At 37.0% G+C, this 13,018-nt stretch overlaps 1 protein-coding gene across 1 annotated transcript; it reads right to left on the minus strand.

Annotated features, from left to right (window-relative positions):
- Positions 1–1,271: 1,271 nt before the first annotated feature.
- LOC103797741 (probable global transcription activator SNF2L2) lies at positions 1,272–9,357 on the minus strand (the record flags this gene model as incomplete). The annotated part of the gene is made up of 5 exons (XM_009069967.1): positions 1,272–2,183; positions 2,887–3,029; positions 4,053–4,182; positions 7,944–8,045; positions 9,252–9,357. Coding segments are annotated over 5 exons (517 nt in total), but the record flags the coding sequence as incomplete, so codon positions are not given.
- Positions 9,358–13,018: the final 3,661 nt, after the last annotated feature.

A 13,018-nucleotide genomic window follows, 5' to 3' on the forward strand; every position in this document is an offset into this window, starting at 1 on the left:
CTTCTTTGCACCCTCCATTTCCCAATACTAAACCAATTCAGAACCATATGGTGCCTCTGGGCATATTCTTCTTGCTGAGCAGTCCCAGCTCTCTCAGACTCCCTCTGTGTATCATATGCTCCAGTCCTTTAACCACCTTACTGGCCCTCTGCTGGACTTGCTCTAGCATGTCCATGCCTCTCTTCTACGGGGACATCCACCACTGGATAAAGCACTCCATACACCTCTCATCAGTGGTGAGCACAGGACAAGGATCACCTCGCTGGACCCACTGGCAACACTCCTTATAATGCAGTCCAGGATACTGTTAACCTTCTTTGCCAAAATGATGTGTTGTTGGCTCATGTTCAACTTGGTGTCCACCAGGACCACCAAGTTGTCTTCCACAAAGCTACCTCAGACACTGGTCTCATCAATGTGAGCCTCTGAGATCAATGGTATTTCTCTGTGAAGTACAGGATCTTCCATTCAGATGGGACACAACCTAGGAATAGACGCTTGAAATTGCTGAAACTAAGTAAAGCTGACTTATCTCAGTGCATGGCTAATATATACAAATGGACACCAGACAAATAATAACTTTTGAACTGAGCTACAAAAATCTGAAGCAGCTAACATACTGCAAGCTAGTATGAAGGAATTTATTGTAGACACAATGTTAGAACCACACAGTTCACAGAACAAAGAAATGCTCTGTTTACAAACAGGCTCCTAGGTTTGCACAGTTTTTGCACAATGTATGTTCAAATCTAAGAAACTTTGATTTTCCAGAGTAGCAACACTAACTGCAGATATGTAGTTAGAATGTTTACACTCCCGCATCTTATTGCATCACCACCCTCATAGCTCAAGATAATACTTTAAATAAATGGACTTATAGGTGGGCTGACTGCCTGCATAACTAATTGTATTCATGACCACTGAGGCATATGGACATAGATTCCCTGAAAGAAATGTTTATTTTATTGCTTTAGCATTTCAAGCGTAATTAGGCATAGAACTACGCTTTTACTTCAAGGTATTAGTTTACTAGTTCAATTTTATTATTCTTATTTTAACACATATGTGTATCTTCTCTCCGTCTCAGAAGATATTTCTATGATATTTGAATTAGTTTTTATTTTACATTCAGGAAGGGATGCAGTGCATTTCTCTACAGGAGACACTGCTGCCCTCTCTACTGTAAAAAGATTCTTGTAGAACTTACAACACAAGGTCACATCTATTGAGCTAAATTATCTCTTTATTAGGAAAGCACCAACACCACATTCTTCAAAATTACTGGAATTTTATTTGCCTCAGGCTTATGACTTGCAACCAAAGACATTGTGCAAAGAAAGCAAAGATTAAGTACACTTTAGGGAAAAGGTGATAATCCACATTGGTAACATAGAAGATCAGTCTGATGAAAGAAGCCATTCATTACACTATATAGATTGCAATATTCAATAGCATTTTTTTAACCCAACTTTTTTTAACAGAAGAAAAAAAAAAGTTAAGCCAAGTTTACAGTAGACATAAATTTGATACAATTCCAAAAGCATTTTTCTGAAGATCGTCAAGCATAAAGTGGAAAAAAGTATATGGGACAAGGTGGATGAAGGCTAACTACTGAACATTTATAAGCTATTAAACAAAGTTGCATATATGTACCACAGTGTAAAAAACCAATACAGAACAAATAAAAAATCTGAAAACTGCCTGATGAGAAATAAAGTAACCAGTGGCTTTTAATGGCTTCTCCTGGTTATCAATGCTACAAAAGACTTTTTTTTGTCTTTCTGATGCCACTGAAAAACACCTTATCAAATGAAAAACCAGGCACAATCAAACCATTACCTAGGTAAACCCCACAGAAATATACTATCAACCCACATTTTCCATCAAAAGTTGGTTTTTTTTGTTGTTCTTGTTTTTTGAGGCCCATTTGGTCACAATATGTTACTTTTTTTTCCCTATTTTTTTACACCATGGTATCATATGTTTGTCTGGCACTATCCTAAAGCTAAGTCATAGAGAATGAGAATACAGAAACAACCCAATGTCTATTTGACAAAAAAAAAAAAAAAATTCACTGGGTGTAAAATAGGAGAAGGGAGAAGAGAAGGGGAAGGGGTCAGTTTTGCCAAGAAAATAAACCCTATGGATCACTCATCATCACTTCCGCTTGCTTCCGACTGGTCCTAGAGGTAAGAGACACAAGACAAGTGAGAAATTCTTTCCAACTATTCTGTGGAATTTGTTAAAGAAGGGAAAATAAAAAGGAAGTACTAGGAAGAAAAATGACAAACTGACAAATCAAGATAGCCTTCAGAAAGCTACTATGTTATCTAGTATTTCTCCTTCATGACATTTCATCTAATTGCTGTAGACTTCTTTAGGGAAGGAAATACAGAGAGTCAGGAAACACCAGATCTTTCAATCAGGACACTTAAAAACAACTGGGAAGATGTCTGTTTTCATATGCTGCAATAGTAAACACCCACTAATAAAAAATATCCCCAAAAATACCTCCAAAACAACAGCGACAACAACATAAAACCACAAAACCAAACCAAACCCCACAAACAACAGCAAAAATCAAGCTCGAAATTTTTCATTTGTGGACAAAACCGAACACACCAGGAGACTTAAAGATTCAATGAACATAAGAACAACTCGAAGAAATAAGTTCCAAGCTTCTTAGACTTCTTGTCTTCCAGCACTGGGACCAGATCTCATAAGCACACCCAGATACAGTTAATATCCCCAGCCAATTCTCAAGATGATCCCCATAGATTAAAAATGTGCTTAAGCACGAATAGTTGAGAATTCTGACAGCAAGCAGGACAGGGTAGAGATGCAATCACTGCAACCACTTCCACAGTCTCACTGAACAAAACTTACATTTTCATCTTGATCCTCATCACTATCATCATCACTCACGACAGGCTTGGCTTTTGCTCGGCTTTGTCTCTTCTTGCCTTTTCCTTTCTCACGACTCTTTTCATCCTTCTTATTTAACTTGATTTTGACTTTCACTGACTTTGCTGCAAAGAGTTTAACAGCATAAATTAATATAACATTCACTTATCAACTTCTAAACACTGTCTTTGTTCACAGAAATTCACTGCTGGTGGCAGCCTAAAAAGATATTACCCTCTGTCCTTTACCTGGACTTGTAGAACAATGAAGAACAAATATTTATTCTTATTTGTCTACTTCTTGATAGTTTTAGCCATAATTTGTATTAAACTATAAAGAATAATTTTCATTTGACCGTGGGCATCCCCAGGATGCATGGTGTCTACAGGTAATATAGAGTCCTGTGAGAATATATGTATCTAAAAATAATTTTTTCCATGCACACAGAAATGTTTAGCCTTTATGCAAACCTTTTTTTTTTTCATTTAAAACTACAGAAATGCTATGTGGGGGGGGACTGGCAAATTTTGAGTTGACAGACTTCTGAAGCACATTTTACATTCCTGATTCCAGACTATCCACTCGTGTCTAAATGAGCCACTGAAGTTGCATGCTTTGCATTGTGTGGCACAAAGTGTAATGAAAGGATCCCTCCTTTTCCACTTCATCATGTCTCCAAGTCTGCAGGGACTGAATAAGCCTTCTGAAACAATCACCATTTCACTTAGTACTTGTCACACTGAAGAGTATTTGCAACATCATCTGGTTGTTAACAGGGCGATTAACTTTGTATGCCAAATCGCGCCCAAAGGTTGACCACCCATGGATAAAGACTGTTTCCTACCTTACCAGGCACTTCTATTTACAAATAACACAAACAGGACCAGAAAGGTTTATAAATACTCATAGCCAGTCCACAAAGCACCTCTGTGATTTGCTTCTGGCTTAAAAATAGGTCACTGTACAGCTGTGACATGCAGCTGACAAGACTTAAGCTGAATGTTAACACCCAAAGCAGCAAATTTAGTAATAAAGTACTTCCACCAACAGAAAACAGAACCTTATAAGCAGTCTCCATGCAGAAACAGAAAAACCTTCCCTTACATCCTCAGATATACTTGCTTTTCAGTATTTAGCAGGGGACTCACATTCTGATTCTGATTCTTCTTCATCATCTTCTTCATCATCATTGCTTTCATCCTCGCTTTCTTCTTCTTTGGCTATTTTCTGTCGTGCACTTTTGAACACAGACTGGAGAACAATGGAATCCTCATAGATCTATGGTATTGATACAAATCTATGTCAGAACTACAAAGTCAAGCAGTATCAAAAATTCAGAGCACAGACCTTAATTTCCAATGCCAACCCACAGAGGATACGGCCTTTTCAAATACCTAGTAACAATGCTTGTTGCATAAATTGTACAAGAAATGCGAACACTAATTCTTCAGGCTCTAAACAAAGAAATTTGTCAATAGTGATCAGCAAAGAATCAACTCTTACAATCTATTCCATCTAAAATGTTCAATTAGAGCATTTTTTGTATTATTTCTATTACCACAGGAACTATGGTCCATTTTCATTAGATGTTAACAGCCTTGAAAAGCTACCAAAGAAAAAGACTTCAGCAGTAAGCACCTTAATTAAAAAAATGGGTTGCAGTCTAGCAATACAGCAGCTAATGACAAATGGCTAACCCTCATTTAATTATCATTAGGGTTTTTTCTGAAATTCGAAGTGGCTACAAGGAAAATAATTTACCCCAAGAAGCTCATTCTTTTATTCCTCTCAGATCTAAAAGGACTGAAACAAAAATTCAACGCTTGTTCTAAACTTAATGTGTTCTCAAACATTCCGTAGTTTGGTAAGTATCTTGAGCACATCAGATTTTCTCTTTAACCTCAGGCATAAGGGGACTCTCAAAAGTGAGAGGATTACTTTTGCCTTGTAACACATTTCTCCAATTAGCACAGTAAAAATCATTGTCTTGCTGGCTATCTGGTCATTTGTAATCACCTTAACAAATGACCTTGTACAGTTTGTTTTGTAAAATGTCAGAAGCCAAGCACTGGACAATTCAACACTAAACAAGAATAGTTAACAGAAGAGTGCAGAGTCACAGACTGTATTTGATGCTAGCAGCAGCAGCTACCTTGGCTGTCACGCTGCTCCCTCTGGCTAAATTACACATTTTCTTACATAAAGGGACAATGGGTATTAGTGAGAAAGATAATGGAAGGATTTTTGCTGTCATATACAATCTGCAATCTAAACCTGGTAGAACTGCTTTAATACTTTGTAAGTTCAACAAACTGAATTAGAAAAAGTTTGTTCAGAATACTTTACATGAAATATGCAATCCCTGTGTTTTCAATTGACTGCCAAATCCTTTTTAGAAAAACTGCCTGTCACTGTGGATTGTTTCCCATTTTGTAAGTACTGCTGTGCTTTATGGTATGAGATGGTTGACTGCTCTTAATCACAGTAAAATTTAAATATATATATGTACATCTAAAAAAATCCCTAATCTTTAGAAAAGGCTAGTCTCCTACTGTCTTATGACATTAGTAAGCTGTCACACCCAGACATTTGACTTCCTCAAAGTCAAATAACTATGGACTTTCTCTTATACTTACTTCTTCTTAAGTCAGTACTGATAGAAGCTCCCAAGTTCCTCTTGAGAATCAATTATTTTTCATATGCCTAAGTCTAGCATATTCAGTTGTTCACAAGAATAGCTATTTCAGCTAACCTGCTTTTTCTCAGACTAAACACTTTTCTAAGACAAAAAGACAGTAAATAACTGGGGCCGCTTCAGAAAAATTTTATCATCTGGACCAAATTCCATTTCCAACAGGTTTCAAAAAATCAAGCAACAGTGATAGCAGGACTTCCTTCAAAAAGGGAGAAGCAATGACAGTGGAACTTCATGTAAATGACAACACTTATGACAAATCTTCTGTTTCAATATACCCATAGTATTGTTTTTAACCCTGTACAAGTCTGTGTTTCATTTGGCCATTGCAACACGAAAAACTCCCAAATCACTGAGGCTGCACTGAGGACAAAAGCCTTAAAACACAAAGTTATTCTAACCCTGAAAACCCTCTTGCATAAGGTTCCAGCTCAGACGAAACTGCTCTTCTTTAAGGAAAAGCAGCATGTAACATACTACCAGAATATGTGAAGTCACTGTGCACTTACCTGAACCAGTCCTTTGTTTTTTTGAGTGCACATAAAAATAATCTAGTTTACTGAACTGGTATCTCAGAGCAAAGGTAGACCTAACTATTACGAACAACATGAGGTAGCAAGGTAGCCCTGAAAACTGAAGAACTTACTGCAGAAGTGTGCCGCAACTCAGGGGAAATCAAAATGAATGGTCTGAGAACTTCACAGAAAAGAACCCAAAAATACCCAGATCTTAGATAAATGTTATTTGGGCTTCATGCTATAAAAAGTAATGCCAGCTCTAGCTGGTTCAGTGTTGGTTCATTGGAAGAGAAAATAATCTTACAGCACTCTCCATATATGTTGGATTATTTCCGAACAGAGTAGCAATATCTACTAACAGCTCTATACAGTTGGGACTATTCCAGTCAATTCTACCACCTGTGCCTAACAAGAGACCAGTTTATCATTAGCAATTTGAGTCATTCTGATGACAATAGTTTCATAATTTTCCCCATTTCACTACCCATTTTTCTCTACCTCTTTCTACCTACTCTACCAACTTCACCATTTTCTAAAGTCTGAGTGATACTTTTTGGTATTAAGTTCCCTTCTCTGTTTTTCCCCACTTGTTATCATTAGATATTTATAGCTGTTTTACTGCTATATGACTAAGCCATAACATGAAAATTCACATTTGGACATGTAGCAAAATTCTGTCCCAAGCTTTCTATCATCATTAGTTTACTTATTTAATTTTTTTCATTGACTGATTTATAGTTGTTTTCATGCAACTGAAGACACCAAAAATATCACACGTAAATGTTACAGAAAATATTTCCTATGTCTAGATAGCAAAAATATCACAAAATGATGAGCTGTATCCAACAATTCTTCATCATTAATTGCATGCTCATTTTTAATTTTAACTCCCAAATTTTAATATAAACTCCTCAATTTAGCTAAAGGTCATTACTAATGTTTAGGAATATGAAGGATTCATTAGCATTGATAGCATCACCCTTCGGTTTACTTTTATTTAGGCTTCTATCAACATATTTTTTTTTTTCACTCTTGCACATTACAGGAGTTGTCTTCATGTTCTCTTGTTTCAATTTAATACTGTGTTTGCATCACACCTTTTGGACCTCATCTACAAAAATAATCGTTCAAGACTATGTTTCACTGTGTTGTGAGACAATTTTCTTGTCTGTCATCCCGATTTTTTAGTGTTTCCTTTTTTGTCAGTATCCTGTTCTGAATTCACAGCACAGAGCCCATTCAGGTATGCGAAACATCTGTTTGAGATGAGTTTGCCTTCTAAACATTTGAGACTCATCTGGGTTTTATTATTACTGTCTCTTTACAGGAACACCAAACTTTCAGCAGTAAAAAAAATTAAAAAAACAGAGTTCAGAGGGTATAAAGCTTCATACACTCATCTTTACTGCTGGATGAACCTTGAATTTGCATCTTCCACTAGCAGAACTGAAGAAGAGTTCACTATGAACTCACTATGAACTCCTCAACATCCTGTTCTAAGCTGCACTGTTGTATTTGGTCTTTTCTGTGATCCACTGTGGAAAACCTAAGCTGATGTATCACTCTACACACACTGCCTTTTACCATAGATTCAAATATTCTTACTGCAGCTTTCAAGTACACACAGATAAGAAAACACTGATCTCAGAGTAAAAAGCAATTTCTCTGCATGCACACACTGCAGCTGTGTTCAGTGTGGGAATTTTTCTCTGTTCAAAGTAATAATTAAATCACAGGGTTTACATTCATAATATAATAATCAACAAACACTGAAAACATTAGACAGGGGAAAACTCTATGTTTAACACAAAGTGATTCATTCAGACCTGTGATCCCTCCAAGTTGAATGTCTGAGCATTGTGACACAGCAACATGACATCTTTCTCCAAGTCTCCAAGACTCCGATACTTATGGTTGCGAATCCTCTCCTGTTTGCATTTGTTGCGGAAATGAAAACAAGTATTGTTAGGCAGTAGTGCAGAAAAAACCCCAGCACATAGGACACTGAATTTATATTTGATATCAACAAAATAAAAGCTTATAATCTTTAAAAATTTTACCTAAACATCAAGACAAGTATCTGTTTAAAACAGATAAAGTCTTCAACTGTGTGGTCAATATATAACTCAAAAAATACATCATAGCAATAGAACAAAAATTAAGCAAATGCTGTATGAACTGTAAGGGTCAAAAGCAACAGAAATGGAGCTCTTTTGGCAAAAGCAGCTCCAATTTCTAATTTCTAGCAAAATCCCAAAGTAACCTGAAAGTTACAGAACTATCACATCACCTAACCTGGAACATGCTGCCTAAACCACACTTACCAAACTCTGTTTGGATCTGACCTGGCTATTCCAAGATATTACGCTAAGATCTTGAGGGGAAGCCATATGAGGAGCAGCTGAGGTCACTTTGTCTGTTCAGCCTGGAGGAGACTGAGGGGAGACCTCACCGCTGCCTACAGCTTCCTCACAAGTGGAAGTGGAGGGGCAGGCACTGATCTCATTTCCCCGGTGACCAGTGTGGCAGGACCCAAGGGAATGGCCTGAAGCTGTGTCAGGGGAAGTTTAGGCTGGGTATCAGGTATCACTGGAACAGGTTCCCCAGGGAAATGGTCACAGCACCAAGACTGACAGGGTTCAAGAAGTGTTTGGACAATGCCCTCAGGCACACGTTGTGATTCTTGGGGCTGTCCTGTGCAGGGCCAAGAGCTGTACTTGATGAATCTTGTGGGTCCCTTTAGAATCAGGATATGTATGATTCTATGCTTTTAAATTTAGGGATCACTATACTCCCCTAGAACCATAAAATCTTTGCAAATACTGTGCTTTTACCAAAGATGTGACAACAGATTCACAATTAGGTCTTCGCAAAAAAGACACCGAGCTGTCATCTCTGAGAGTATCATTCATGTCACACTGCTACATTTTGAGTTTACTTTGAAAACAGTGATACACTACAATACAAACTAACAAAAAATACTAACAAAGTGTGTAACAATGTTTAAAATCTAAGACACAAATACAGGTACACATGATACTCACAATGCTTTAATTTTGAAGACAACTTTACGCTCACCCTTCTGTACGACAGAAATAAATGGAGAAATCTCCACTTCCGTAAGTGGTCCTTACCTTTATCTTTTTGAAGTCCACTGGTTTCCGAATCAATTCATAATATTCTGGTAATTCTTTTCTAGATGGCAGCTGAATGAAGACTTCACTCAGCTGCCGTCCTGAACTGTTGAGCAAAACAAAATCATAATGCAAAGAATTACTATAACTTTTCCACAAAATACACACACAGACACACAAAAGCTTATCGTAGGAAAAAAAGAAAATACGATCCCAATTTTTTCTTTCAAAGAATTAGAAACCAAACCCTGATTTTTTAATTTGGTACGGATAATTATTTTACAATGTAAAACTTTGGGTCTAACACATCACCATCATTAGAGATCACTACATATGTACAGCTTTATGGAAACAGGATCAGGATTTGAATTCCACAGTCATCCGGTGAGTACATCCTACCCTCTCTTCAGTTTGGTTCAATCATTTTTAGCAAGTGTCCCGCCCGTCACTCAAGTTTATCTTTTCCTTGATCACTTTATAGTAGGTTTTGTAATTCCTCATCATAGTAAACCATTCGTTCATACTGATTTTCATTATACTGTATGCCAATAGCCATCAGACTAACTAGATGTTGCAATAAAAATAAATTATGAACTTCTATTAATGACTGTTGAGTTTCTGGGAAGATCACTGCAACTGCACTGAAAATCACTACTGCCATTTGCACTTCCTTCAGTGATCTGAAATGAAGCAACTGGTTATCTAAAAAAACTTTCATATTCTAGGAACATTGCCTATCCTTTACAGGTGTTAAGAATTTTTAAGATTCCCATATTTTCTGTTGTTTATGATTTTTAATAGCTGTTTCAACACTTCAAGGGTCTTTTTCAAATCCTGCTTGTGGTATCCTAAATAATACATGGCTGTAAGTCACCTGGAGAGAATGTGTTGATGGTACTTACAAGCTTAGTTGGTTTTGTGTTCTGTTTTCTGTGTTTTTCTCCCGTATGCAAGTTGGTTTTCTCACAAAGTAGCCAAAAAACCGAACTGATGAACTGAAATTAACTGCACCATGTCATACCATTACAAGGCACAGTGTAACTTACCTTCCTGCACCTCTGTACAATATAAATGTGGATTAGCTATCCAGAAGGACTAAGTTATCATTGCTGTGTTTTGAACTTCAGCAGTTTTCTTTTAACAGAAATATCTATTTGAGTAAAATTACTAAATCACTGATGCTGGTGTTTCCTCAACTGTGCTTCACAGTCTAACACTAAATAGAATGACTTCAGTACAAAGGAAACTTCTACTAATAAACTAATTTTGATAAAATTTTAGAACATGTTTAGCACATGTGTGAGAGCTCCTGATGCTTATAGCTTTTAATCCCATGGTTACATTTTTTCTCTTTGTGTACACACACACATATACACCCTTATACTGTATTTTATATTAAAAATGTAACAGTTATAAAATATTAAGCAATATTCTATTTTCCAGGTACAAAACCAGCCAACTGCGGTTTGTTCACATGTTCCATTAAACTAGGAATGCCACAGAAAACCTTCAAGCTTTTGTAATTAATTACTGAGAATCATTTAAGACTGTGAAAGAAAAAGCATTAAGGGCATGAAATATTCAACAGACACAGGACTACAGCCTGATTTTGTCTACTCAGATCAATAACAGCTTATTCTGTTCTATCATTTTTATAGAACCATCTCTCACAAAGAAGTATTATCTTACAGTCCCTTTGTATATATGCATCTGTCCTGTAAACATACTTTGCTAAGATAATCTCAAATTACTGTGTTGTGGATACAATAGGAGAAAATTAGTAATTATTAATGCAACTCCGATTTTAATCCTTGCCCCCACTTATGTAATTAGAAAATAATAACCACAACAACTACCACAAAAATCATGCGCAGTAAAAAACCACTTATGGTTGCCTAGCAACTAGCAAGTTCCATGCTGAAAGGAAGGACCAGAATAAATTAAAAGATCTGACTGTGAAAGAACTGAGTGACAGTTCACTGCAACTGCATCAGCTCAACATGCTAGTCCTGTGTGTGCTCACATTAAAAATACTTGCATGCTGCGTAAGTTAAAGAATCATTAAGAACACTGCTTATTCAAAAAACATTTTTGCTCAGAAAAATGTTTGTGCTCAATGTTTCTGATTTTCTCTGATTTTTGTAAACTGCTTACAAGCTGCACATAAGCATGTAATTCCAACCATTTAGTCAGTATTGTGTCCAGCAGAATGAAATGCAGGAACCTCATTTGTATGAGGCTTATTTTGTATTTCTTTTCCCTGGCAGTATGTGGCCAGAAACTAGCTGCCACACACCTGTCAGAGGTATTACTAGTATGAACCCCTTTCTCCTTTGGAAACAAAAGGAGAGACAACAATGAAGCTGAAACTAACACATTCCCCACTTCTGGCAAATTTGAAATTTTTAACAAATACTGAAGTTCAATTTAGAGTGGGTAGAATGAAGAGTCCTGCACGGTTAGCCATGTGTCACTGTGCTCACAAACCATGGTATGAAAACTACAACTCTGAATCAAATGCAACTCACAAGGATTCTGTTTAAAAAAACGTGAATGTGGGGGAGACGAATTAGAAGAGTTGACATAGTGACTTCCAACAGTAACCTGGCAATGTAAGGAGATGATTAATTTTCATTAAGTGCATTTAAAGGTTCCTTTTTGGAACTGACTGCAGTTAATATACAGTGAACATGCTCCCATCCTTGAAATGGAAGTGGATAAAAATAGTGAAAAACATAATTCCTGGGTCTGACACATGGCTATGTAGTCCACAAGTTAGGCTTGGCTATAAATAAGATTTATTTATTTTGTGTGTTTAAATACCCAAGAGTACATAATGAATTACTAGTTAGATTAGTAATGCCTAATTACGTTACTCTACATTTTACCACAGTTGAAAACTGTCAATCTGAGAGAACAGCTGAAAATAGTCTGAATAAATACTATTTCACATACAGAGAAAATAATCTCTCCCTGAGCTATGTCATCAAAACTAGAGTACTATGGGCACAAATTTTAAAATGTTGCCCTTAATGATGCAGTGATCAAAATGCTAAGCAGCACAAACAGGGAAAATCTCTTGGCTAGCAGGAAAAGGGCACAACAACTACACCCTCCAATTTTCTTATCAGCTTTATTAAAATGTGGTCAACAGCTACCTCCTACCAGAAGAAGGCTTTGTGTAGTTAACCAGTACATCATGCAAATCCTTACTAAATCTGTGAACAGAGCAGACAGCAGGTACATCACAAACATCACTGTATGGAACACAGCTATCAGCATTGTAGGACTCTTCACATCAGCTGCTGCTATTTAAACAAAGGTAATGCAAACTGATGGCAGCATCATACTGGCACCTAGACAGCAAACATCAAACTCTGGTGCAAGGCAGAAGAGAACAGCAGGTTTGTAAGAAAGCTGAAGGATTACAAGGTATGAATCACAGAATCATTAAATAATTTAGGTTGGAAAAGACCTCTAATATCATCCAGTCCAACCATTAACCCAGCACTGCCAAGTCTACCACTACCCTAAGTGCCACATCTACACACCTTTTCAACTCTTTCAGGGGTGGTGACGGCACCAATTCCCTGGGCAGCCTGTTCCAATGCCTGACCAGACTTTTGATGAATAACTTTTTCCCAGTATCTGAACCTTCCCTGGGGCAACTTGGGGCCATTTCCTCTTGTCCTGTTGCTTGTTACCTGGGAGAAAAGGCCAATCCTCACCTCACTACAACATCCTTTCATGTACTTGTAGAGAGCAGT

The sequence above is a fragment of the Acanthisitta chloris genome, unplaced genomic scaffold, assembly GCF_000695815.1.
Source record: "Acanthisitta chloris isolate BGI_N310 unplaced genomic scaffold, ASM69581v1 scaffold3192, whole genome shotgun sequence".
In the NCBI taxonomy this organism is placed as follows: domain Eukaryota; kingdom Metazoa; phylum Chordata; class Aves; order Passeriformes; family Acanthisittidae; genus Acanthisitta; species Acanthisitta chloris.